The 24,709-nt window shown below is 42.4% G+C and overlaps 1 protein-coding gene across 4 annotated transcripts in view; it reads left to right on the top strand.

Annotated features, from left to right (window-relative positions):
* Nucleotides 1-23,813, top strand: part of FBXL20 (F-box and leucine rich repeat protein 20) — a 98,913-nt gene extending 75,100 nt beyond the window's left edge. For 2 of the 4 annotated variants that reach the window (XM_019747614.3, XM_019747615.3), the window contains exons 8-16: nucleotides 936-1,062; nucleotides 2,252-2,326; nucleotides 4,907-5,037; nucleotides 11,284-11,344; nucleotides 12,242-12,286; nucleotides 13,668-13,724; nucleotides 14,744-14,956; nucleotides 21,475-21,595; nucleotides 22,142-23,813. In XM_019747614.3, the coding sequence (XP_019603173.1) occupies nucleotides 936-1,062; nucleotides 2,252-2,326; nucleotides 4,907-5,037; nucleotides 11,284-11,344; nucleotides 12,242-12,286; nucleotides 13,668-13,724; nucleotides 14,744-14,956; nucleotides 21,475-21,595; nucleotides 22,142-22,410 (1,099 nt within the window). In that variant the 3' untranslated portion in view covers nucleotides 22,411-23,813. Of the gene's footprint in view, nucleotides 1-935; nucleotides 1,063-2,251; nucleotides 2,327-4,906; nucleotides 5,038-11,283; nucleotides 11,345-12,241; nucleotides 12,287-13,667; nucleotides 13,725-14,743; nucleotides 14,957-16,443; nucleotides 21,098-21,474; nucleotides 21,596-22,141 lie in introns of those variants that run through there. The other 2 variants (XM_074319444.2, XM_019747617.3) reach the window with 2 other exon arrangements.
* The last annotated feature ends 896 nt before the right edge of the window (nucleotides 23,814-24,709 follow it).

The following is a 24,709-nucleotide window of genomic DNA, read 5'->3' as shown; positions in this document are numbered from 1 at the left end:
TAAGATATTGTTGCTACCCTTAAATTGCTCAGAGTCCAGTGGGAGAAAAAAAAAAGCACTACACATGTCATCATATTACAGTGTGATAAGTGCTATGATAGAAATCAGGGCATCACTGTGGGGAGAGCATAGACGAGTCTACGGCAATCTTTGGTTAAGAGAGGTTGGAGCAGGCTTCCTAAAGTGACTTGCCTGAAGTCACACTACTCATGTTGAAGAATGAACTTGAACCAAGATTCCCAGGCTTTGTTTTATAAAACAGTTAATCAATATTTTCCAAAGAATGACATAGAGCTTGGAATTCTTTCGTGTTCAAATCTGAAATCAAAGATTAAAGATGAAGCTCATATTTGATAGAAGCCGGAGATCAAATGCAGTATATCTTAAATTCAGCCTATGGAAATAGTACTCTAGATACTTCCCAGATAAGGAGATTTTACAGATCCTCTGTAATTTTTAAATAAAAGTTTAAATGTCCTCGTTCATACTTTGATAATAGAATTATTTGGTAGAGAACCTGGGTTTGACTCAACTCTTCATTAATTACTTGGTCAACTTGAATAATTTCCGTTTCCTATCTAGGGAACTTTTAAATATGTGATAAGTGCAAAGAGAATATACTCTGAAAAGTATAAACCTCCATAAATAATCTGATCTATCTGAAAAACAATATTGTGCTTTGTTAGTTAATCTGGATTTCAGCTAGCCCTCCCAGTGATATGGTGCCATATGAGCACCACAAACATTGATAAATCTGCTATTTTTTTGTTGTGCAATTGCCTGCGTTCTAAATTTACATTAAGTGAAGATGTATATTCTTGTGGGAGCATATGGGGCTGTTTCCACTTCTTGACTAAATAGCCAATAAAGCAAAACTTTGGTGCCTTTAGAGTTTGATTTAGTCTTATGTTTGTTTCATTTTGTTTTATCCTAAGTGAGGGATGTCCACTGTTGGAGCAATTGAACATTTCCTGGTGTGACCAAGTAACCAAGGATGGCATCCAAGCACTAGTGAGAGGCTGCGGGGGACTTAAGGCTTTATTCCTAAAAGGCTGCACACAGGTAATACTCCACGTAGTGCTTGTGAAGGATAGAGGAAGCGTGGACTCTGTAGGCAGCCCCAAGGCTTATGGGATGTGTAGTTGTTTTGCATTACTGACCAAAGACACATGCTTACCAAGAATTAAAGTGTTTTCCTTAGAGTTAAAAAAAAAAAAAAGAAGAATTAACATCTCACCAAAGATATTTTTGAGGGGAAGCAGGCTGGGAAGACAAAATCATACTGAACATATACCCTAGGCAAGAAGGGTTTCATACAATTTAATCTGAAAAGAAAACTCGCCATGTTGTTACTGCCTGAGACCTTGAACTAGATAGGTAAGGAAGGCAGTCTTGGCAATTTTCACTAGTTTTTAAACCACCAAAAGCCTTTCTTAAATGGGCCTAATATATAGCAGCCTACATTTTATAGTGTTGATGCTATTTCCTGCCAGTCACATTACAAATCCCAACATATTTCATCATTAAAAATATTACTCTCTGTTGTACAGTGAAAAAAAGAGGACTTGGCATAATAGCATCTGGAAGGAAATGATCAAGAGTGGATTTAGAAGTGACTGACAAAGTAGGGCTAGGCACTTATTCCCTTATTTTTTTATTGGTTACTAAAACCATGCCTTGGATTCCATTAAAAATGCCCTCAAACAATGTTCCATTGTTTGAAACAGCTTTGGAAGTATGAATACCTTAAAACAACAGCTTGAGCTTTTGGTTATTTATGGAATCCTGAAAAATATTGATTGGAATGCATCATAATCAATTACTTGCCATCTGTTCTCAGCTCTGTACTCATGGCACTGATCTTCCAGCAGCAGATACACTGTGGATTCCTTTCTCAGCTCCTGCTCCCAAAAATACAGGGAGTGCAGAAATGTAAAAATTATTTTAGCTTCATAGACACCCAGCAGAATGCTGTGAGGCATATTAATGAGGAGAAAAATCCATAAACATTAGGCAGTGTTATTTTATCTTTTCCTTGACTTGGTGATAAGAATTTGATGTGGTAAGAACTGATAAAAAACAAAACATACTGATCATATGAATTACGCTTTTATGTGATCATAGTTCATTGTTCCTTTGAAACTTGGTTGGCTATATTCAGAATGTATTAGTGAATGTGTATACTCTTAAAGCTTTGTCCTTTGAAACAATGTCAATAATCATTTTTTCTCTCTCTTTTTAATCTTTCTAGCTAGAAGATGAAGCTCTCAAGTACATAGGTGCACACTGTCCTGAACTGGTGACTTTGAACTTGCAGACTTGCTTAGTAAGCAGTCCTTCCCACCGCTCTTCTGTATTAGTAATTCATTTCCGTATTATTACTGTAAGAGTTTCAGTCATCAAGACCAGTGGTGTTTCCACTTTTACCCTGGGGACACAGTAGGCACACAGATGATTCTTTACTTGCTTGACCTTACTCACTCCCAGGGGCTTTGACATAGATAAGAGAGTAGCTTATTCAGAATTCTAAATAGGCTTACTATAATTCCACCCCTTTCTTTTGTACTTAAGAAAACTCTACTTTTTAAAATTAAATTATTCACAAAATTCAGTTTTTAAAATATTTTTGGTAAATTAATTGCAATCACATCGATTAAAATCTATCAGTGGGCCATAACTATTCGGAACCACTAATCTAAACAGATGATGAGCAAAATGTATCCTTTAAATTTAATTTTCAAGTAGTATTTATAGTTTACATTTGGATTGTTTAGACTATCAGCTTTTTTTGTGTCTATCCCAAACCCCTGAATTTTACTTAGAGAATTTGCTGAAACTATTCGGAATCCTGACAATATATCTTTAGCTTTTCTCTCTTGGCCTTGAAAATTGCATGGGTGTGTTTTTTTTGGAGTGAGAGCCTCTCTTAGCAATAAAAAAAAGTTGATGAGGGTTTTCCTTATTTAATCACCTGAAACTTGAGAATGGAGTGGTTGTTTAGTTTAAAGGTGATACTTAAAGGGCTTTTAAGTATCACAAAATTGCATATTTTGTGCAGTTTAAGCAACTCACCCTTATAGCCCTAAGGTCTAGTTAGTTCTTGGTGATAATGATCTGCTTAGGGGCTTCTGAAGACTGAGTTAAATAAAGGAAAGACTTTTTAAAAATTCTGACCACCCTTTCCTTTTCATTATGATTGCCATAGTTGCTCACTACCAGAATGTGCCTAATTTCATTCATGAAACTTAAATATTTGGCCTGAGAGAAAGAGCTTATACAACTGTTGCAAACATGAAACCATCATTTTACAGTGATAAGAAAAAACTGTGCTAGGGCATCTTCAGATTTTATTTATATACATATTCATACACATTCTGTATGTATATGTATGTGTTACATACACACTCACACATACATAGAAGCCATATATACCTACCATTTGCCATTTTAATTTCATTTCCTTTACCCTTCCAACAGGCAGAACTCACAGTTGTTACGCATAAAGAACCAGTTCTATCTTATGTTTATTTTACTGTTTCCCTTCACCCAAATATCAGCCAGTCAGCATAAGCCAGTCTTCCATCATTCCTTCCATACAAAGTGATAAAATTATTCTTAACATTCGTGAGACTTCATGTTCTTGCCCAAAGCTGTTGAAGTGACCGAAGTACATTCTTGATCCATTCTCTTCTTAACTAATATGAAAACGTAAAAATTTAGTAAATTGGACTCTTTTTTTAACATTTGAAATATTGATAAAATGACTTTTCTCCTCTATGTTGATAATATGACTTTTCTCCTTTTTTCTTTCTCAGTAATCCCTTACATACTTTAAAACATTAAAAAGGAAAAGACAGCACAGCCCTCCGATACTTCCTCAATGTTGTGTGACACAAATTCCATTGACCTGCTAAATATGCATGTTTATTGATTGCTGCTTCCCCCTTTACATTTCAGTTATCCTTGTTTAGTAATAATGATACATCACACTCCCATGGCACTTTTGTAGGTTCTTCCACATGTGTATATACCTCATTAATTTGTCTTCATGTCAAATCTTGCATCTGCCTTAGCATCCATTTTTTTATCTGTATTTTGTTTTGGTTGTATAATACTGAGGACATACTGATTTAAGCAGTGAATATTTGAAGTTTTATTTTATTTTTTTCAGTTGTCCTTGCAACCCAAGGACTGATTAAACAGAGATGACAGGGGAGCTTTTCTGAAGCTTACACAAAATTAGTGAATCTCACAGGACAAACTGAAGCACTGGTCGTATCTGACTGGATACAACATGTTGAGATGTTTATACATGACTTTTTAAAAATGTAACATCTTTTGTGTGTTCTTTTTCATTTTAAAATAATTTAAAACATACAAAATTGTATTTGAGTTGGACACAACTGTTTATCTCCATAAATTAGAATATTATTAGAAAACAAAAATACAGAAATAAATATCTGGTTGGTATGAGATTGCAACCATCATCCACAGGTTGTTTCATTTTTTTCAGTAACTTAGTATCAATTTTGAATTTGTAATTATGTTTATACTATTAAAATACTGCTGTTCTTATCTGTTTTCTAGGTTTTATAATCATTTAATTGAATCTACACCATGATGCACCCTGTGCTAGTCCCACTCCCATTAGGTTAAAAGAATCCCATTATAGTTACTTCCCTTTACCCCAGAAATAAGCACAGATTTCTCTTGCAAACTACATCAAAAGGAACTGGAAGGAAGAAACAAAAGTGTGTTCATTTTCTTTTAGGTCTGCTACCTGATTTATATTAAATTTGCTTTTATTTCTTTTTGGTATTTATTTTCACAGAGGTAACATTTTTCTCTTTTTCTTCTGCTAAGTTACTAATATCTATGGCGGGTTTTTTTGCTCTTGTTTTTTTAGCAAATCACAGATGACGGTCTCATTACTATATGCAGAGGGTGCCATAAGTTACAGTCCCTCTGTGCCTCCGGCTGCTCCAACATCACAGATGCCATCCTGAATGCTCTAGGTCAGAACTGCCCACGGCTTAGGTAAACGTTTCTTGTTTAGCTCAAAAAATCAGGGGAAAGGAACAGAGGCCTTCTTCACCTATGTTTATTCCTTGGAATCTTGAAATTTTTAAGGTAGATGCTACAAGGCCTGCCCTTTTAAGTGCCTACCTACTAGCTTCGTATTTCATTTGATTACATGTAATTGACCTGAACTAAGGGATAATAGTCCACATTTACTACTTCTTGCTATCCATACTAGAAAAAAAAAAAATCATTTTATTACTTGAGAAAAGAAAGGCATTTTCTCTCATGCTTTCGTATACAGATGGTCCCTGGCTTCCACTTAATGATTCTTTGACTTTACAGTGGTACAAAAACAAAATGCATAATAAGTTACATAAGATATTCCACATTTTGTTATAAAATAAGCTTATATTAAATGATTTTGCCCAACTGTGGGCTAATGTAAGTGTTCTGAGCACATTTAAGGTAGGCTAGGCTAAGCTGTGGTGTTCGGTAGGTGATCAAATGCATTTTCAACTTGATATTTTCAGCTCAGGATGGGTTTAGTGGGACATAACCCCATTACAAGCCAAGGAAGTATCTGTAATTCCTTTCTGAAGGAAGTTTTTAAAGGTCTACCCTGTAGTCACTTACATTGTAATAACTGCCAGGTAGACAGCAGGGAGTATTTAAAAAGAAAAAAACAGCCCCACAGGAGAACCTCCTTTGTGCTAATTGATGGTCTTTTAGAGCAAGCCTTATTCTCTCTGAGTCCTCCTTTCTGCCAAAATACAAGATTGGCTGAATATTAAGAATTCTGTCTTGGCATGTACATGGTATTAAACCCATATTGATTCTGTAAGAGCACACAACACACTATTTTGATCCCCATATACCTGTTTTGTTTTTCAAAATAAAACTTATTCTGTATTGATTATATGTTAGATGTGTTAGCCATTGTTTTAAATGATTCACAAATACTAATTCATTTAATCATCATAGCACCATATAAGCACTGTTATTATCTCCATATTATAGATGAGAAAACCGAAGCACAGAGGTCAAGTAACGTGTTCAGAGTCTCACAGCTAGTAAGTGCAGGAGCAAGGATTCAAACCCAGGCACCCTGGCTCCAGAACCCATGAAAACACTTGTCTTACATATAATAATCATTTAAACAAGTAAAACTTTATTAAAACTTTTTTTTGTAATTATCTGGCCACAGGCCATGATTAGTGAAAGAAAATTTGCCTATAGTATCCAAATTCCTTAATAAAACAGACTTTTTGGTCAAATTAGTAATAGCAGAAGCCTAGAGTAGCGTCCTATTCAGGCACTAAGGAGGTAGCCAGATTCCTTTCTAAAAATATTACCTGTTCCCTTTTTGTTTTAAAGAGAGGGGTGTTCGGCTCCACCCTCCTTGATAGTTTATCTTACTGTTAAGAATGGAAAGGCTCTCAAATGTGATATTCAAGGTGGGTTCAGTCAGATCATGCTTTTTCATTAGATATTCATTTCTAATTGATTGTCAGTTGATGATGTTTTATACTTTAGTGTTACTTTTTTTTTTCAACTTCTGTGGGGACAGATCCCCAGAGAGTAGTTTACAGGCTCTCGGCCTCACGTGAAGGGGTGCTGGCTCGGGTGGTGAATGGCCGTCGGCTGTGGCTGATTGGCCGTCGGCTGTGGGCGGTTAGCCAATTGGCCGCTGGTATAACTGCTGCGACTATGGAGGACTGCCGAGGACTGCCGAGGAGCCGAGGAGAGCGGAAGAGGAGAGCCGAGAGAGAGGAACAGAGGAGAGAGTGGAGAAGAGTCGTCGGTCGGTCGGTTGGCGGAAAAGCGGACGGCAGGTCGGCGTCCGGTGGGCCCAGCCTCCAGTGAGACCGTGGTGGTGTGGCTCCCCTACCTATGGCTCCGTGGGTGTTCCTTGTTGGCCTCACCGTATCCTGCGTTCTTATGTGGGGAGCGGGACCAGAGACCCTGCAGGCCGCCCCGCCTGAAAGATGGCGCGGCAAGAAGGCCTCCGTGCACGACAAATGGCGCAGCGAGCAGGGTCTCCCGCCCGACAAATGGCGCAGCAAGCAGGGTCCCCCGCACGACAAATGGCGCAGCGAGCAGGGTACGGTGCCGGCCAAAACCTACCGAAGCATGGTGGAGCGGTTTGTGCGTGTGAGAGCCCAGCTTCGGAACGCCCATGAGGAGCGACACCGGGAACGGGAGGTGCGGTCTGCCTGGGAGACTCAAGCCTCCAGCTGGCACATCACCCTCTTGGCCATGGACGGCGTTGCGTTCATTTTGGTAATCTGCTGCGGCCTTAAGCTCCGAGGGTTGTGGACATCTTACACCGAGGCCTCCACCCACTCAGACACCTGGCACGGTGAGCAAGATTCCGACCAGGTAGGAATGGCGTCTGACTCTGGGTAGGAGGACATGTGGCCCCCACACAGTATATGGTGTTCAGTGGCCACTGTTCTCAGGAGTTGGACCCCCAAAGAGGGGTGGGAGGACATGGACGGCTCTCCGGCCAGTGTAGAGAGGGCCCTGCAGGCTCTGGCTAAGCGGTTGCCGGAGGAGGAGAAGGCTATAGCCGGCCGCGTGGGCTGGATGTTCCTCAAGGCCTTGAGTCTCAACACGGAAAATGGGCTTAATGAAGTGGCCCGGATGCCGAACCAGGTGTCCCGGTTGGAAGCGCTGGAAGCCCGGGTCCGCCTGTTAGAACAGGGGCCCCAAGGTGGAGACTCTGAGGCAGAGGTGGAGGAAGCAAGTGGAGACAATGTAGCTCCCAACCCCCAAGCCCGGCCAATCTTAAAGCAAAGGGTAAAACGTGAGCACCCTTTGGGCCCCAGGGCGTTGCTGCCGGCAACCCAGCTGTGACTGAGTTCACAACCTACACCCCATACACTCCCACTGAGTTGCAGGAGCTAGGGAGGCAGTACAGACAGCGCCCTGGAGATCCAGTCTCAGCTTGGCTATTACGTTTATGGGATGAGGAAGCAGACAGCATTCTCTGCTCCCCAGGCGAGATGGAAAAGCTAGCCTTCGTGACAGTGCATCCGTCCCTACGACAAAGGTTACAAAACTGCCATAGGTTGGCCAACAACCAGGGCAACCATTCTCTAATGCAGTGGCTCACTGCTGCAGTACGCACCGTATGGGAACAGGCTGGCGAGCTGCCAGACACTGTGAGTCAATGGCAGTCATATACAGAACTTACGCAAATAATCCGTGAAATGGGTATGAGACATGCTATTTTTAACCTCAACATGCAGGGCCCAGATGATGAGCTTTTTACTGCCAGCATGAGACATCTGGTTTTGGATACTGCACCTGCAAGTGCTTTTGGATCCTTGGTTGCTATTCTTACACCGTATGTAGGGCGACGGATCCATGAAGTTAAAACTGCCATGGCCACCCTAGGGGATGTTGAAAGCCGGAGGCGAAGGAAGTTAAGACAGGAGGTCCGCATAGTTGAGACCTGGAAGCCCAAACCAAAGGTAAAGGGGCAAGGTCGCGGGCCTCAGAGAGTAACACGCGCACAGATGTGGCGTGATCTCGTGGCAGCAGGGGTCGATAGGAAGAAAATAGACCGACAACCCAATGGACTCCTGCTTGAACTTTGGAAACAGTTGCGTCCGGAACAACAATTCCGGAGAAGCATAAAGGAAGAGTCTGGGAAAGCGCGACCCGTGTCCCTCCAGGACTTCATGCAGGCGCTTGAGGCTGATCCCTTGCAGCTTGATTAGGGGTAGGGCCAAGTTACCCGGTCAGAGGGGATGAGCAGGGACCGGAGGCCCCACGTGGAACTGTCCATACATTGGTCCCGTTCGAATGTACAGAGGGTTTTGGCTCTAGTTGACACTGGCGCCGACTGCAGTCTCATTTATGGGAATCCAGAACTGTTCCCTGGACCAGCAGTCTGCATTGATGGCTACGGGGTAAAAACTGTGACTGTGAAAGCCGTTTCCTTACCACTGGGTATAGGAAGGCTCCCTCCTCGTACCTACAAGGTTTATGTCTCCCCCGTTCCGGAATATATTCTAGGGGTGGACGTGCTACATGGCCTCAGCTTACAGACGTCGGTAGGAGAGTTCCGTCTCCGGATCCGGGTGGTGAAAGCGGTGACACGCGGGCATGCTCACCACCCTCCTCAAGTGTTGCCACAGCCCTGGCGCGTGGTTACAGTGCGACAGTACCGCCTGCCAGGAGAACAGGAAGAGATTGGTCGTACAATATTGGAATTGGAAAAGGCACATATTGTGAGGCCAACGCACAGTCCCTTTAACTCCCCAGTATGGCCTGTCAAGAAGCCAGATGGGACCTGGCGAATGACTGTGGACTATAGGGAGTTACATAAGGTGACGCCACCCTTGCACGCTGCAGTGCCTTCAATTCATGATTTAATGGATCGTCTGACTTTCCCCCTGGAGACATATCACTATGTAATGGACTTGGCCCTGGCAGGTCAAAAGCCCCCACTGTCGGTGGTTGGGTCTGATAGCCCCATAGGGGGCAAGTTTGACTCATGATTTGCAAGTGACGCCAGGGGTGGTGGCTGAGTGGCCACCGCAAGTGACTGTAGTATACAGAGGTCCCGATACCGGGATGATTTTGCGAGGAAACTATGTGCTCTCACTATGGCCTGTTATGGGGTCCCCTGTTCTGTTACATGTTGAAACTATGCAAGGGACCTCAAGTACTGCCATAAAGGTCTGGTACCACAAACCGGGAAAGGTGCCAGTGGCAGCGACCCTCCTTTCCCAGGACAAAAAGCTAGCATGTATCCTCCCAGATGGGAGGGATTTGCCATTGTTGGTTCCTAAGACTACCATTTCTTTTCGTCCATAGGTGTCAGTAGGCTAATACGGCACAGGGACCCTCGTGGAAGACGCTTGTTGCATAGATTGTGAGGCGAGACCCTGTAGGGGTGGAGTGTGGGGACAGAGCCCCGAGAGCCTGTAAGGCTCTCGGCCTCACGTGAAGGGGTGCTGGCTCGGGTGGTGAATGGCCGTCGGCTGTGGCTGATTGGCCGTCGGCTGTGGCCAGTTAGCCAATTGGCCGCTGGTATAACTGCTACGACTACGGAGGATTGCCGAGGAGAGCCGAGGAGAGCGGAAGAGGAGAGCCGAGAGAGAGGAACAGAGGAGAGAGTGGAGAAGAGTCGTCGGTCGGTCGGTTGGCGGAAAAGCGGACGGCAGGTCGGCGTCCGGTGGGCCCAGCCTCCAGTGAGACCGTGGTGGTATGGCTCCCCTACCTATGGCTCCGTGGGTGTTCCTTGTTGGCCTCACCGTATCCTGCGTTCTTATGTGGGGAGCGGGACCAGAGACCCCGCAGGCCGCCCCGCCTGAAAGATGGCGCGGCAAGAAGGCCTCTGCGCACGACAAATGGCGCAGCGAGCAGGGTCTCCTGCCCGACAAATGGCGCAGCAAGCAGGGTCTCCTGCCCGACAAATGGCGCAGCGAGCAGGGTCTCCTGCCCGACAAATGGCGCAGCAAGCAGGGTCTCCTGCCCGACAAATGGCGCAGCAAGCAGGGTCCCCCACACGACAACTTCTGTAAGTAATTTGTAAGCAAACATATAAATATTGTTTGGTACCGTCGTGTAGATGCCACCAAACTTTTCACACAAAAGAGCTACTTTTGATTCCCTGGTCCTGTGGTTAGTATTAGGTTGGTATTTAGCAGTTCTGAATAGGAGAATGACTGCCAGTTCTGCTTCCGTCTCCACTGGGCCTCCCTGGGAGCCAGTGGGAGGAGGCAGGAAGCTTAAGGGGATTTTTTCATAAGTATGAAATTTCATATTTGGGATAGGCCTGTAATTAACCAGTCCCTTCATAGCATTTTAAAAAGCTATTTCAATCTCAGTGAACCTACAAGTAAAATAGGAAAAGAGAATGATTTACTTTAGCAACAGATTGACTGAAACAGAGTATTTATCTCCATTTCCTTTGTTTTCTAGGAGCAGGCTGCCCTCTGGGGGTAAGCAGTATGCCATCAAGAAGCCTTTTAAATGCATTTCTCATGCATTTTGGCATTAACTACAAGCTTCTATTATATTCTTCTGATTGCATCACCCTGAAATGTGGTATTTACAGGACCACTTTATGCTGACTCCATGAAAATGAATGGCAAGATCTGTATACGGACTTGCTTAGCTATTAATGTCACTATATTATATAGTTCTTAGGGAATAGGAGGTTGTTTTCGTAAATTCTTGCTGTTTTTTAATAAACGCAGTTTGCAGAACCAAGGACATGACTTTCACTTTGTTTTTTTTTAACAGAATATTAGAAGTGGCAAGGTGTTCTCAACTAACAGATGTAGGCTTTACCACATTGGCCCGGGTAAGTATTTTCTCCAAGTTCTATAGGTTTTGTGTGGGATTTTTATTTCAGAAGAATGAGCAAGGAGGGAAATGTGGAATGGCACCAGAATTGAAGGTGAGGGATGTGGGGAACTTCTCCGTGGCTGGTACTCCTGGGCGTCCTTGTGCCTCAGCCACAGGCCTGTAGAATACAAAGGGCTGTAGAAGTGCGGGCCCGCATTGGCTTACATAATGCTCCCCCATGCAACTTCATTTTCCACATTTTCATATGATAAACTAAGCAGGGACTTCCTAGTGCTTCATGAAAGAAACTTGCTTGGTTATTTGTATGCGACTGGTTGGTGAGAGTAATGTTGAAAGAAACAGATAAGCCTGATTTTAGTTGGAGGCATTTTCAGAGATTTTCTGTATTCTCCAGAAGATTTTAATACTTGAAATGGTTTATAAATCTGTATAATGATAGTATTTAAAATTATACAGTCTTTGACCAATGCAATAGGACATGGGGAAGGACATTTGCTTTCAGGCTGATCAATGGAATACTAATTGGGTGGGGGGGCAGCACATGACATAACTAAATGAGGACATAACGCTTACCTTTCATTCTTCCAAATAAATCATTTTTGTTCAATTATTTATGATTGAAAGGATCTCTTTATTAGCACAGTATTACTGTTCAGCAAGTGTATTCCCTTGGACTTGTAAGATGTTAGATACTTTAACTGTGGCATAATAGAGAAATTTCACTGTGATCGAGGCCTTTTAAAATGTGTAATTAATGGAATAAGACAAAGTGACATTAGAATGACACCAACTCTGTAACTCTTAAGATTTCATCAGTATATTTAATACAGTACTTAGTTTTCTGGCCTTAAATTTGTCCTATGTTTTAAATGTTTGTTTTTGTATTTTATAGAATTGCCACGAGCTTGAAAAGATGGACCTGGAAGAGTGTGTTCAGGTAAACTTGTGGATTTTTACTCAGGAATACAGTACAATACAGTATGATAGAAACTTACATACCGTGCATTTGAGAACATTCACTTCCCTACCCTAGTGTAGTGTGCTGCCTGGCAGCACTGCTGACTCTTCATTTATTGAGGTGTCCTCCAGGCATACCAGGCAGAGGTGCTCATGTTGTATATGTTAAGAAACTAGATGAATACGTGCCATCAGTGAAGTTGCCACCTGAAAGAAAGAAGGTCCAAACATTCAGGCCATAAAGATGATAAGATGTTTCTTTAGACCTATAGGGTTTTGATACTAGTAAATAATTAAAGCCCATCACACTGATCTATATATATATAGCACTGCCCTTTTAATGGCAGGCAAGCTAACCAAGTATCTCTTTATCAACAAATGCTTTTGTTACCAGTCTTAAGAGCTTTGAGATTATTAGTTGATTAGGGAGAAACTTTGAAGGGGGATCTTAAAAAGAAGATAGAGCAATGAATTTTTTTAATGATAAAAATAAAGAAGATACTTGGGTGGTAACTATTGAGGTCATTTTTTTCTAAATTACTTGTTCTCCAGACACTACTTAGCAGCTATTTGTTCTTACTAAACTAAAACTTGTTCACGTCCATTTACCTCTTGCACATGCCTGAGTGTCCTGTGTGTCCTTCCCAGTTAGTCCTAAGTGATGTGCACGTACCTGCCTGCCCCAACTCCCACCCCCTTGCCATTTCTTAATCCCTGTGAGGCTATGTGTATTATAATGATATATAATAACAGTAATCTCAGAGTTGAGAATTGGAAAGGAAGCACTGATTTACTTTTTGTCCTAAGATAACTATAAAAGACTGTTCTTCCCTTAGGAGTTCTTCCTTCCTGAATGTTCATAGTTAACGCAGATTCCAGCAGCCCCTTTCTGCCACCCTTGCGAAGACAGCTGACACCCAACTTACCAAGCCAGAGTTGTGGCATGGCTTCTAAATTCTAGGCCAAATATCTAAAACTTTGAGGATATTCCTGCATTAATTTTTTTCATGGAGCGGTGTCTTCTGGTTCTTTTCTGCTATGGTTCTAAGGAGGTAGAATAAAATTGTCCAGTGGGTAAAAGTTGCGAGGGGACTGATTTTCATTTCATTTCAGAAACAAAACCATTTTCAGCAGACCTGTTCAAAGATGAAGACTAGAGACGACTAGATGTTTTCAAGCCTAGCCTGGATAGGTTCTCAAAGAGCAGGTCCGGGGAGCCAACGGGATTTCAACCTCAAGATTCTGTTATTTTATCACTGATAACAGGATGTCAGTCTAGAATAAAGTGTAGTCAAGAATGGGGTATGGCCCGTGAGTTTTTTTGGAATTATACCTAAAATAAGCTTACATGTTTCTTTCAGATAACAGATAGCACATTGATCCAGCTTTCTATACACTGTCCTCGACTTCAAGTATTGGTGAGTTTGACTCTGGAAGTCTTGTGTGTTTGTTTATTGGATTCACTCAAAACCCAGCTCTTATTTTCCTCTTGGTGTCTTGCTGCCATTTGGGGAGAGCATATTTCTCCAAATTGCCAACATACCAAGGACCAAGGGAAGACATGAGTGTGGGGGAAAGCTGAAATAGGAACTGGAAAAATGAAATGTTTCTGGATCAATACTTGGAGATTGAAAACTGACATGGGCAGTATGCGTCCTCCCTCCCACATGCATTATACTCCTTCCTGAATGATGTTTAAATTTCCATAGATCTGAGGGATGAGGTGGCCCAAAATACAGTTTGCTTCACCTTGGGACCAAGTGTTCCTATAACAGAACCAGTCAAGGCTTTACAAGGGGAGTTCTCTGCTACTGCTTCCAGTAACGTTATGGGAAAGCATTCTGGTTGACTATTCTGTTGTGTAGGTTCATTAGTGGTGTGTTTTGTGGCACATTATTATCCAAAATCGGGTCAAGAGATTCTGAGTTGCACATGTAGGAACCAGGGATTTAAGGAAAATTGACAAAGTGATTTCTGTGAAGAGATAACCACACTTGACAGCTTTAAGAATCAACTTCAGTTAATTAATTGGGCATTCCCCTGTCCCAGGTATTCAGTATTTAGTCCAAATTCCAGAAATTTTTGTACAGGAAAAACTTGAGCCTCACTGTCCCTGTAAAGAAGAAAAATGTTAATTTGTGTGTTGGGGCAGGGGGTAAATATCTTACTTTGTTTATGAACTATTTCACAGTAATTACATGAATTCACAAAACACATATATTTAGAATCACAGAAATGTCAGTTATTGATTGTCAAAAGCAGAACCCCAGCAACTCTAGTTTGCTTTTTTCATCTTACCACAGGTATCTAGTGTTGATTCCATATATATATACTCAAAATCAAACCAGCAAAGCCTCCTTTCCAGTGGCACACAGGCCTCTGGCTAAAGAACGCCATAAGACATTTCAGTGTCCTTCCATGCTCTGTTTGGTTGCAGAGTCTGTCTCACTGTGAGCTGATCACAGATGATGGAATTCGTCACCTGGGGAATGGGGCCTGTGCTCACGACCAGCTGGAGGTGATTGAACTGGACAACTGCCCACTAATCACAGATGCGTCCCTGGAGCACTTGAAGAGCTGTCACAGCCTTGAGCGGATAGAACTCTATGACTGCCAGCAAATCACACGGGCAGGAATCAAGAGACTCAGGGTAAAGATGGCTGCATCACTCTCCGGCTCTAGTGTTCTCAGCACCCTTTCCTTCTTTTTTTTTAGATTTAGATTCCTGTGATTTTTATATTTACTTGGACATTTAGCAAAGAGATTTTTTTTTAAAATGGAGAGCAAACCTAAAGGTAGATGGTTTTTAACCTATGTTTCCATTTGTTCCAGATGGAAATTTAGTAGGCAAATACCCACTGAAGGATAGAAAAGTAGGTCTCCTCCCAGCAGAGTTTCTCCAGTAATGTCCAGAGCTTAATAACATGCCCGGAGTCAAAAGTGTATGCCAGATTTTGGTTCTAAAGGAAAGAAAGGAATAACATAAAGAAAATACTTAGTTAAATAGGATTCAAGAATTTAATTTGTATTTCCTTTCACATTAAGCCCTTTTGCTGGGGTTATTTTTTAAGACAAAAACGGATCGTGTAGTTTTTTTCTCCTTTCTTTTTGTCCCTTCCTCCAAAATAGAGACCCATGTAAAGCCAAATGACTGGAAGACAGGTTGCCAGCAAGAAGATTATAAAAGGCTGGATGAATCTATTAGATTATTCAGCTCACCAGACATTTATTGGAACATCTGCTTCACACCTGCTGTGGGGAAGGCACTGTGCTTAGTTAGGCCCTTACAACCAACCTCTAAAAAATCCATGTTGGCCATAAGGCATTTGAGCACGTAAAGGAACACCAAACCTCACCTTGAGTTCCAGTTGGCCTCTGTTCCTCCTCTCCCATCAGACTTCGAGGACTGAGACCATAACTGCAATTGGGGGGCGGGGGAGTGGTCCTTGCAGCTATATTTCTTCTACACCAAAAAAGAGCCACAGATCAACCAGAGCCTTTTCTATGGCCTACTTCTCCTAGGGTTCCTGGCTGTCAGGAATCCATCTCTTCCATCTCTGAATCTTCAAGAGTCTTTATCTGTTCTTCAAGTCACTTAGCACTTTTCCACTTTAATTTAGCTATTTATGTGCATATCTAGACTACAAGTTCCCTAAGAGCAGGATTTCCATCTTGATCATCTTTGTACCCCTCTTGTGTAACTAGCACAGTGCCTTGAACATAGTAGGAATTCAGAAACTATTTATGTGGTAAAAACTAAAGGTTGTTAAAAGAGGATAATGAGATTTTTTTAAACATCAGAAGAAACATTGTCCACAATGACTTGGAAAAAAAATACTATTTTAAGCTTATATAGTTTCTTCCAACTGTGGGAATCAAAGTAGGAATCCCCTTTGGGACAGGTTAAGAGATTGGTATGAAGTTTTTCCCCAGTTTTATTATTCTAGAAGCAGGTGCCAAAGTTATGTGAGCTGATTTGGTTGTTTAGAGTAAGGTAGGATGGTACATCCTGGCTGCTGGTGCTCAGCCTCTGCCCTGCTTTCATGGCCACTCAGCCCCTCAGTGTTTTTTCTGAAAAGCAGCCTTGCTCTTTCTGTTTAAGCCCTCTCTCTTAGTAATGTTTCTGTCTTGTTTCAGACCCATTTACCCAATATTAAAGTCCACGCCTACTTCGCACCTGTCACTCCACCCCCATCAGTAGGGGGCAGCAGACAGCGCTTCTGCAGATGCTGCATCATCCTATGACAGTGGAGGTGGTCAACCTTGGCGAACTGAGTATTTAATGACACTTCTAGAGTTACCGTGGAGTCTCCAGTGGAAGCGACCCCAGTGTTCTGGGCAAGGGTTACAAAGTGAGGGCAGCACCCAGATCCCCAGAGCCACACATACATACAAACGTATACCCACCCTCACCCACTCTAGCTCTGTGACCAGGGGACTGAAGTTCGTGCTGGCTTTATCAAGTGGATTGGTAAAACTTAACCATTCCTGTTGGACATGCCCAGAAGAAAATCCCAGGCAAGGTAGAGGGAAGGGGGCATTCCAGCAAACCCAGTGTTACTGCTACTACGGTTTCTTTATTTTATTAAGGGGTTTCTTTGACAATTTTGGAACAGCAACTGCAGTCCTTCAGGGTCAAGGAAAGCATAGAAAAACAATGTATGTTGTATCCAGGGACCAGAAAGAAAATTTCTTTGCATCCTATAAGTGGTAGCCATCCATTGTGAGATGACTGCAGAGCCTCTGTGTGTCCTCGTTCCCATGCCAACGTGCTGAGCATGCTCACAAAGAAGGCTTGTTCATTCCGCATCCTGTTTTAGTATTTGGCCCAGAGGTTTCCTAAATGATTGCATTGAAATCGCTGTGGTCCAGATGTGATTACTTATTCACTCAAAATTGTCACTCTCTGTAGCACACTTGTGCACCTGTCTTTCGTTCACTGTTGCTCCCTCCTGCATTCTTGTTCAGTCTGTCACCTCTTCATAGTCTGCTTACTCACACTCAATTGTTACTCTTTTGCTGTTGTTGTGTTTACAGTTTGCATTTTGGATGATTAGTTGGGGTTACCAAACATTTTTAAAGGAGACATTATCAATAAATATTTTTTTAATTCTAAATTTTACCATTAGGGGACCCTGCCTGAATCTTTGCCAGTTTTGAGAAGAAATTGAGCTAAAACTATTTTGAGGAAAGTAAACTTTGCCTTTTGGTTTCCGTTCTGTCTTGTGATAATATACATGGTATGCCCAGTATTTCCCCTGCACATTTTTTTTCCCCATCAAACGTCACTGACTTAATAAGGAGAGAGAAATGCATTATTATTAGTAAAGAGTGAAAAGGCAGGTCCCAAAACTGAGCCTGAAAGCCCCCACCACCCAAGCTCAGACATGTTGTATGTTCACTGAAATACAAGCGTGATCAGTGGCATCCATGATTTGTGTCTTGAAGTGGTTTGTTTTAGCAAGAGTGCTGCTAGAGGAGCTATACTGTCTAGCCAATCAATTTCACTTCCCCCTCCCCCATTTCAGCCTGTCAGGGATACAAGAATGACCCTGTAACAGCTGGTCAACTGTATGCCAATGTTGGTGGTATCATATCTAATATCGGAGCCTCAAAGGACCAGAACCTTCTCAGACCTGTCAGCCATATCTGTCTTGTGCTTTAGACTTCCCATGAATGAAATACAAGTGTAGCCTGGCGAAGGAAGGGGCAGCAGAAAGAACTTTCAGAGGAGGTAGGGGGTTCAGGTCACTGTCCAACCTGGTCAACCGCGCTGAGGGCAGGGTGTTCAGTACCCATGACTCAGAGTCGAAGAAGTATCCTCTCCCCCATCCCAGCCCCACCCCTGCCAAAAAATCATGCAAGATGAGTGAAATGAGTTTCTAAAGTTCAAGAAGTAGATTTCTAAACCCTGAGGTTAGAAACTGATTTTTTTTTTTTTTTTTTTTTTTTTTTTTGGTCTTTTAGAGCATTAATGTACAGTTCACCATGGTCTTAGATCACCTTCTGCATGATCCAGGCCAGTAAAAGGCTTGTTTTAATGCTTCAAGTGCTGATTCAACCAGCAGGTGTAAGAATTAAGTGTTATTTATTTCTTTACAAGCAGTCCCGTGAAAGTGTCCTAGAAATGTGTACGCCCACCAGTATTTAGCATGTTATATTTATGTTAAATCCTGTTTTGTCATGCCCTTTTTTTTTTTTTTTTTTTAAAGATTTTATTGGGGAAGGGGAACAGGACTTTATTGGGGAACAGTGTGCATTTTCAGGACTTTTCTCCAAGTCAAGTTGTTGTCCTTTCAATCTTAGTTGTGGAGGGTTCTGTTCAGCTTCAAGTTGTTGTTCTTTCAGTCTTAGTTGTGGAGGGCGCAGCTCAGCTCCAGGTCCAGTTGCCGTTGCTAGTTGCAGGGGGCACAGCCCACCATCCCTTGCGGGAGTCGAACCGGCAACCTTGTGGTTGAGACGACATACTCCAACCAACTGAGCCATCCGGAAGCTCAGCGGCAGCTCAGCTCAAGGTGCCATGTTCAATTTTAGTTGCAGGGGGCGCTGCCCACCATCCCTTGCGGGAGTTGAGGAATTGAACTGGCAACCTTGTGGTTGAGAGCGGGACTCTAGGAATTGAACTGGCAACCTTGTGGTTGGGAGCCCACTGGCCCATGTGGGAATCGAACCGGCAGCCTTCGGAGTTAGGAGCACGGAGCTCTAACCGCCTGAGCCACCAGGCCGGCCCTTTTAAAAGCTCAAGTTAGTTACATTTTTTATTCCTCCTGCCCCTCACCCTCTTTTCAAATTACAATGTAAGGAATATACTTTTTTAAAGTGAGACTCACTCTCCTGGCTGTACCCCACAAGTATAAATACACACGTCCACACACACTTCAAGATGTAGTTCATGATATTCAGATCTCCAGGTCACTCATTCAAACAAAACTAAAAAGAAATACTTAGGGACCATCTGCTCTAACGGATAATAGTGCCTGAACAAATTGACCATAAAACCCTGATTGATTAGTGAGTATAGATTTGAATTGCCCAACAGTTGAGGCTATTAAGGTACTTACTTACTTGAAAAAATATGTAAGTTTAGAAGACCCTGCTCACCAGCACGTGAACGTCTTGGAAATCGTGTTTCTCTGCTCAAAGAGTGTACTCACGTGCAGGTCCATGTGCACTTGCCCAGGCAACCCCCGTCTGGGCAGAGAACAGAGTGGAGAGAGAAAAAAGGCCCTGGAGTGTGCGGCACTGGCTGGCATATGGTCAGGCAGGAGCTTTGTTCCTTCCTCAAGAAAACTTCAGGCCCATCAAATTTGGAAGGAAATACATTTTTTATGCCAATCTGCAACCTACACCAGCTGATGAAATGTACCAGGACTTTGAGAACCCAGAACATGGTAAGTTTTGGTCAGGTGGAAAGAGTCCTGTCATCGGAACATAATGCTTCCTACGTTAGCATCAGGGACACTTGAAAATTCATTGAGGCTTCACAGGTGTAGGAGAACTCTCCTTAGGAAAAGCTGATTGTTCCATTTGTCTGACTCCAGATTCCCTCCACAATATGCCTTCTGTAATGAAAAAATGCAGCATGAACAGCGAGAAGAGATTTGGGAGAAGTAAGGATATACCCTCAAAGCTATTGCCATAAACCTGCAGATAGCCAGGAGGAATTATTACAGTGTCTCTGGAGGAAGTTATTAAACATCCAGCTCATCTCTTTTCCAAGCAACCTTTTCCCCTTATGTTTTCCAGCATTATTTGCTACATCGATATCTTTCTCTTCATTGGCTCCATCAAGGTGATTCCAGCTTTTTATTTTTAATTGACTTCTCCCATTTCCTTCCTATACCCACCCTCACTGTGAGTGTAAAGCCTCCATCTCACTCTCAGGATGCTGCTGATTCTTTCTCAGATGTCTCCAGTCCAGCTCCCTTTTTGGGTCCTTGTCCTGATCTAGGCGCTGTCCTGGCAGCCTTGAATTCAGTGAGTGTCGCATGGCTCAGGCCATTTTTTATTGGGTGGTCTTTGATGTTTGCTTACTGAATTTGAAATCAAACTTGGATATGAGCAGTAAGAGGATCTGGCATCCTTTTTTCCAATATTTGGAATATGAAAGCACATTGTACTTTATGTAAAAAGGGTTTTCCTCTATTCTGCTTTTTAGTGGATGTAAAAATATTTCTTAAATGGTTTTTGTAAATTTTTACATTCATTAAGTTGATTTAGCAGACATACAAGTCAGGAATTTTATGTAGTCCTGATATCACACATTTTAGAGGGGAATCTGGTAAATATTTTTATGATGCTTTATTTTGGGTTTTCCAAACTGATCAGTTCAATATAGCTATAATGCTACAGCTGTCAAGCTCTTGTATTTCTTCTAATTGTCTTGTAAAATGCATTGTTACTGGTTTAATAGCCCATTAATGCAGTGGGGGGTGCGAAACAAAGTATGCAGTGGAACCTTTCTTGTTTGAAGTTGTTAGGAAGTGTGATAGTGTCACTGGAAAGAAGAGGATGGTTTCCTGTCTGCCTGTGTGAGAAACATATCCTTAGGGACCGTGTTGTTTTGGAGAGGAGGAACACTTGCCAATTGGTTGCAGACCCTTGGCCATTTCATGTTTATTGTGTTGAAAGTCACAGACTGTTCATGACAGCCACCACCAGGGAGAGAGGAAATTGGTCCATTCTGCCTTTTCCCTCCTTGTATGCTCGATTTAAGGTTAGGTTTCTATCCCTATTGTGTGTCCTGGCTAACAGACTCTTATAGTGGTATACTTTGAGCGTCCAGAACATTTCATAAAAAGATTGCCTTCTCTGTCTACCCACCAGTTCTAGGATCTTTAACCACCTCAGACCCAGGCAATGTGAATTAGCCATGTTTTGTTTGAGAAAAGGTGTAGGATGTTTGGTTGGGTCTTGAGGCAGAACCCTCCCCCTTACAATGATCTAGGACCAAAGAACCCTAAAGCAGTAGGAAAGTGAGGGGAAACATGGAATCTCAGCCTCTCCTCACCTTTATTTCTGTCAAAAATTTTAAGTGTAAGATTGAAAGATACAGAAAGCTATTAAAGATCATGTCAATAGTATATAATTAACCCAGGTAATTTGGGAATAAAATTTGGCTGTATTTGCTATATCCAGATGCCCTAACTTAACATCTTGGTTCTCTAGCAAAGAACATGCTGCTCTAACCTTGCCTTCTCATTTGGGACAAACTTTCTACCTGCCAGAAACTACCATTTGAGACAAGTGAGTTTTCTGCATGAAGGGCTTCTGCAGCTCCCCCCTCAAGGCAAGTCTACCTATTTTGTCCATTTTTATTAGGAACATAGTTGTGCATTTCTGAAGCCTTTAGTCCTTAGGAACGTTAAGAACTTCTCAGCTGAGTCTGAGTGAATCCTTGGAGCCCAAGAGAGGTACACTTAATTTTCAGTAGAAAAAAATGTGTTGGACAAGCTCACATGTGGGATATTAAGAGAAATTCCCTAATGCACTTCTTCCATGTCTGCTTCGTGTGGTTTTTGAGTAAACCCTTGGTAGAGTTTGGTTCCTAGGTGTTGAGTCTCAGTGCTTCCTGAGCCAAGGTGGTTCACTGCCCTTTAGGAAAAAGAACCGTGAGCAACCAAAACTCTATCAATGATCCTGTCTATTTTCTGTGTTTTTCAGTGTCTTGTTTTGAAGGGTTGGGGTGGGGAAACGGTAGGTGAGATTCAGTTCTGGAACTGGGGTAACTTGCTTTAGGTACAGGCATCTGTCCTGAGTATATAGAAACAGCTGCTTCACATGTGAGTAGATTTACTTTCCATCTAATGAACCCCATGCCCTTCTTACTGGCAAGGAGGGCTTCTGCTTTCCACACACCTAACCAGAGTCATCCAGATGGGGATTGCACCACTGAAAGAGCCACCAGTGCTTCCCAGCTGCTTCTGGGCGTGGTTTTCACCGGGGCAAGAGCAGGTAGGCAATAAATGTGAATCCCCACCCCAAGAAGAGATGGGAAGAGAGGTGTCCAGACTCCACCTTTTCTCTTCTGCCATACCCCCCAAGAATCCAGGGAAATCTTTGAAGCAATGTCTTTTTTTATTAAAGTGGAGGAAGAAAACTTGATCCCACTAAGTTTTGCTTGTCATTGTCTCTTACTACTGTTTCTTATTAATTCAAATCTGTACCCCACTGCTGCTCACACACACATGTATGTGTTTCTTACTTTAGCCTAACCCTTCTTGGCGCCTGAAGTCATTCTATTTTGGTTTTCTTTTTTTTTTACGGCACTAGTGAATGAGAACCTAAAGTCTTAGAAAACCCTAACTCGAAAAGGAGTCTAACTAGCATGGTTTGATTAATTACTTTACCTTTTTCCCCCTAAAGACTTGAATGATTTTCTTTACTAGTGCTATATAATAGATCTATAATAAGTGAAACCTTTGCTGCTACTTTCCTGGGTTTACAACAGTTTTCTCCTTCCCTTAAGAATAATTTCTTATCTGTGCTTCTCTGATGACTGTTAATTTCTAATAAGTGCAGGAAGAGATGAGCCTAAGATTCTTTCTCTTACTCCCGTCCTTATCCTACCCCCAAATTACACACTAACCTCTACAAGATCTGTGGGGTGGGGCTCATCAGAAATTACTTGTTTTTCTCACCATGCTGCAGCTCGGAGCTGGCCCCTGAGGCTCTGGCTGCCCAGTACTGAGGGTTACTTCTTAATTTTGCCTTTCTCCATTCCTGTTATGACTCAGTTTTCAAATGCCTCCCACTCTGGCCACCTCCTTTTTCCTCCCAGGAATCATTTCCAAGTCACCTGCCTTGGGCATTTCCAACTGCTCAGCTCCTCACCTTTGCCCACCTTCCAGTGACCCTGAGAGCACAGACCTGAGGAACATGGCCTGTGCAGAGCTCAGAGAACTGTGAGCACTACCCCTGCCCATCAGACTCTGCTTGGGGACAGAGATGGATGGGTGAATGGTGCTGTGGGAGAAATTTTTATCTTCAAACCAGACTCTCTCATCCCTGTACCCCGCCCCCATCCTAGCCCCTGAGTGGGCAAAATGCAGAGGATGGTTGACTGGCAGGATCTGATCCCAAACTCCTGTTTGGCCTAAGCCTTCCCCAGCCTTTTGGCCCACCCTGGAATGTTTCAGTGTGTGGCAGCGGCTGCACACTGTTTCTCCACCAGGCCTCCCCAACGCTTAGCCAGTCAGTCCCTGGGGCCAACACAGTTCCCTACATGGCGACTTAACACCAGGTTCCATTAGCTGTCCAAGTGACTGTTTCCACCCAGTTCTGTTGGCGCTTGAGATTTGGGGGGTGGGGGGGCGGGAGGGTTATTTAAAATAAATAAAATCCAAGGTGGCAGTAGAGGATTCCTTTTGCTTTAAAATCTTTGGACTAAAAAAAAAACAAAAAAAACTGTTTTTATATATAAATATATAAATTGTTATGTAACTATTATTGTTTCCTGTATGTTCTAATTTTGTTTTATGATGTAATTAAAGGAAATAAGCTGTGAAGACTTTTCATTTTGCTGCAGAATTAGCCTGACTCAGAGCTGTTACTCTTAACTTCCTTGAACCCTAGAACTGCAGAGGCTCCTGAGGCTGAAGAAAGGGGCTTCTTTTTGTTATAGTTACATTTTTTAATATTCTTTAACTAATAACCTGTATTGATTATTTGATAGCCTTTATTTAATACTTTTTCAGTAGCCTTTATTTAATACCCTGAACTCCACATGTCTCTGAGAAAAATGGAAGACATAATATAAATCAGCTTCGAAAAACCTTTGTCTTAATTTGATAGTAACAATTCAGCCCAAGTCCCTCATCTGTGCAGGGCATTGCTCTCAGCTCCACTAGGAAGGAGTGAGGAGGGACTGGTGTAATGGTGAAACACACATTCCCAGGTCAGACTGCCTGACTTCCACGGAATGACCCTCTGTCTCAGTTCTTCATTGTTAAAGTGGGGGTACCAGTACTTATTCTAGAGTTGTGAAGATTAAAAGGTAATAATGGCACCCTGTAAACATTCACACATTACCTGCTTTTATTCCCTTCATTTTAGCAAATATTCAGTGTCTAGTCTGTGCTCGAGGCTCCTAGGTTGAGAGATACACAAAGGTTAACACAATGGGGTCCCTATTCTTTTAGTGGAGATGAGCAGTGGATCCAAATCTGCACCCTAAACTTCAATCTCAGGGTGTCTCGCCTGCCATGAAACCCTTGGGGAGCCCTGTGGCGTCATAGGCTCCACTTGAAACCCAGTCACCCTGCATGAGGTAAAAGAAGGTATGGCCCAATTATCACTTATCTTTTTTAAAAGCACTTAATGTAAAATTGGTTTTCTACAAAGAAAAAGAGATACACCAAAAAATCAGGTAGATTACAAGCCTAAAGGTGAAATGGAAAATTAA

Source organism: Rhinolophus sinicus, chromosome 12 (genome assembly GCF_057876585.1).
Source record: "Rhinolophus sinicus isolate RSI-liver-muscle chromosome 12, RSI-T2T, whole genome shotgun sequence".
NCBI lineage: Eukaryota > Metazoa > Chordata > Mammalia > Chiroptera > Rhinolophidae > Rhinolophus > Rhinolophus sinicus.
Note: the sequence above shows the minus strand (reverse complement) of the source record. Positions and strands in the feature narration are given on the sequence as shown.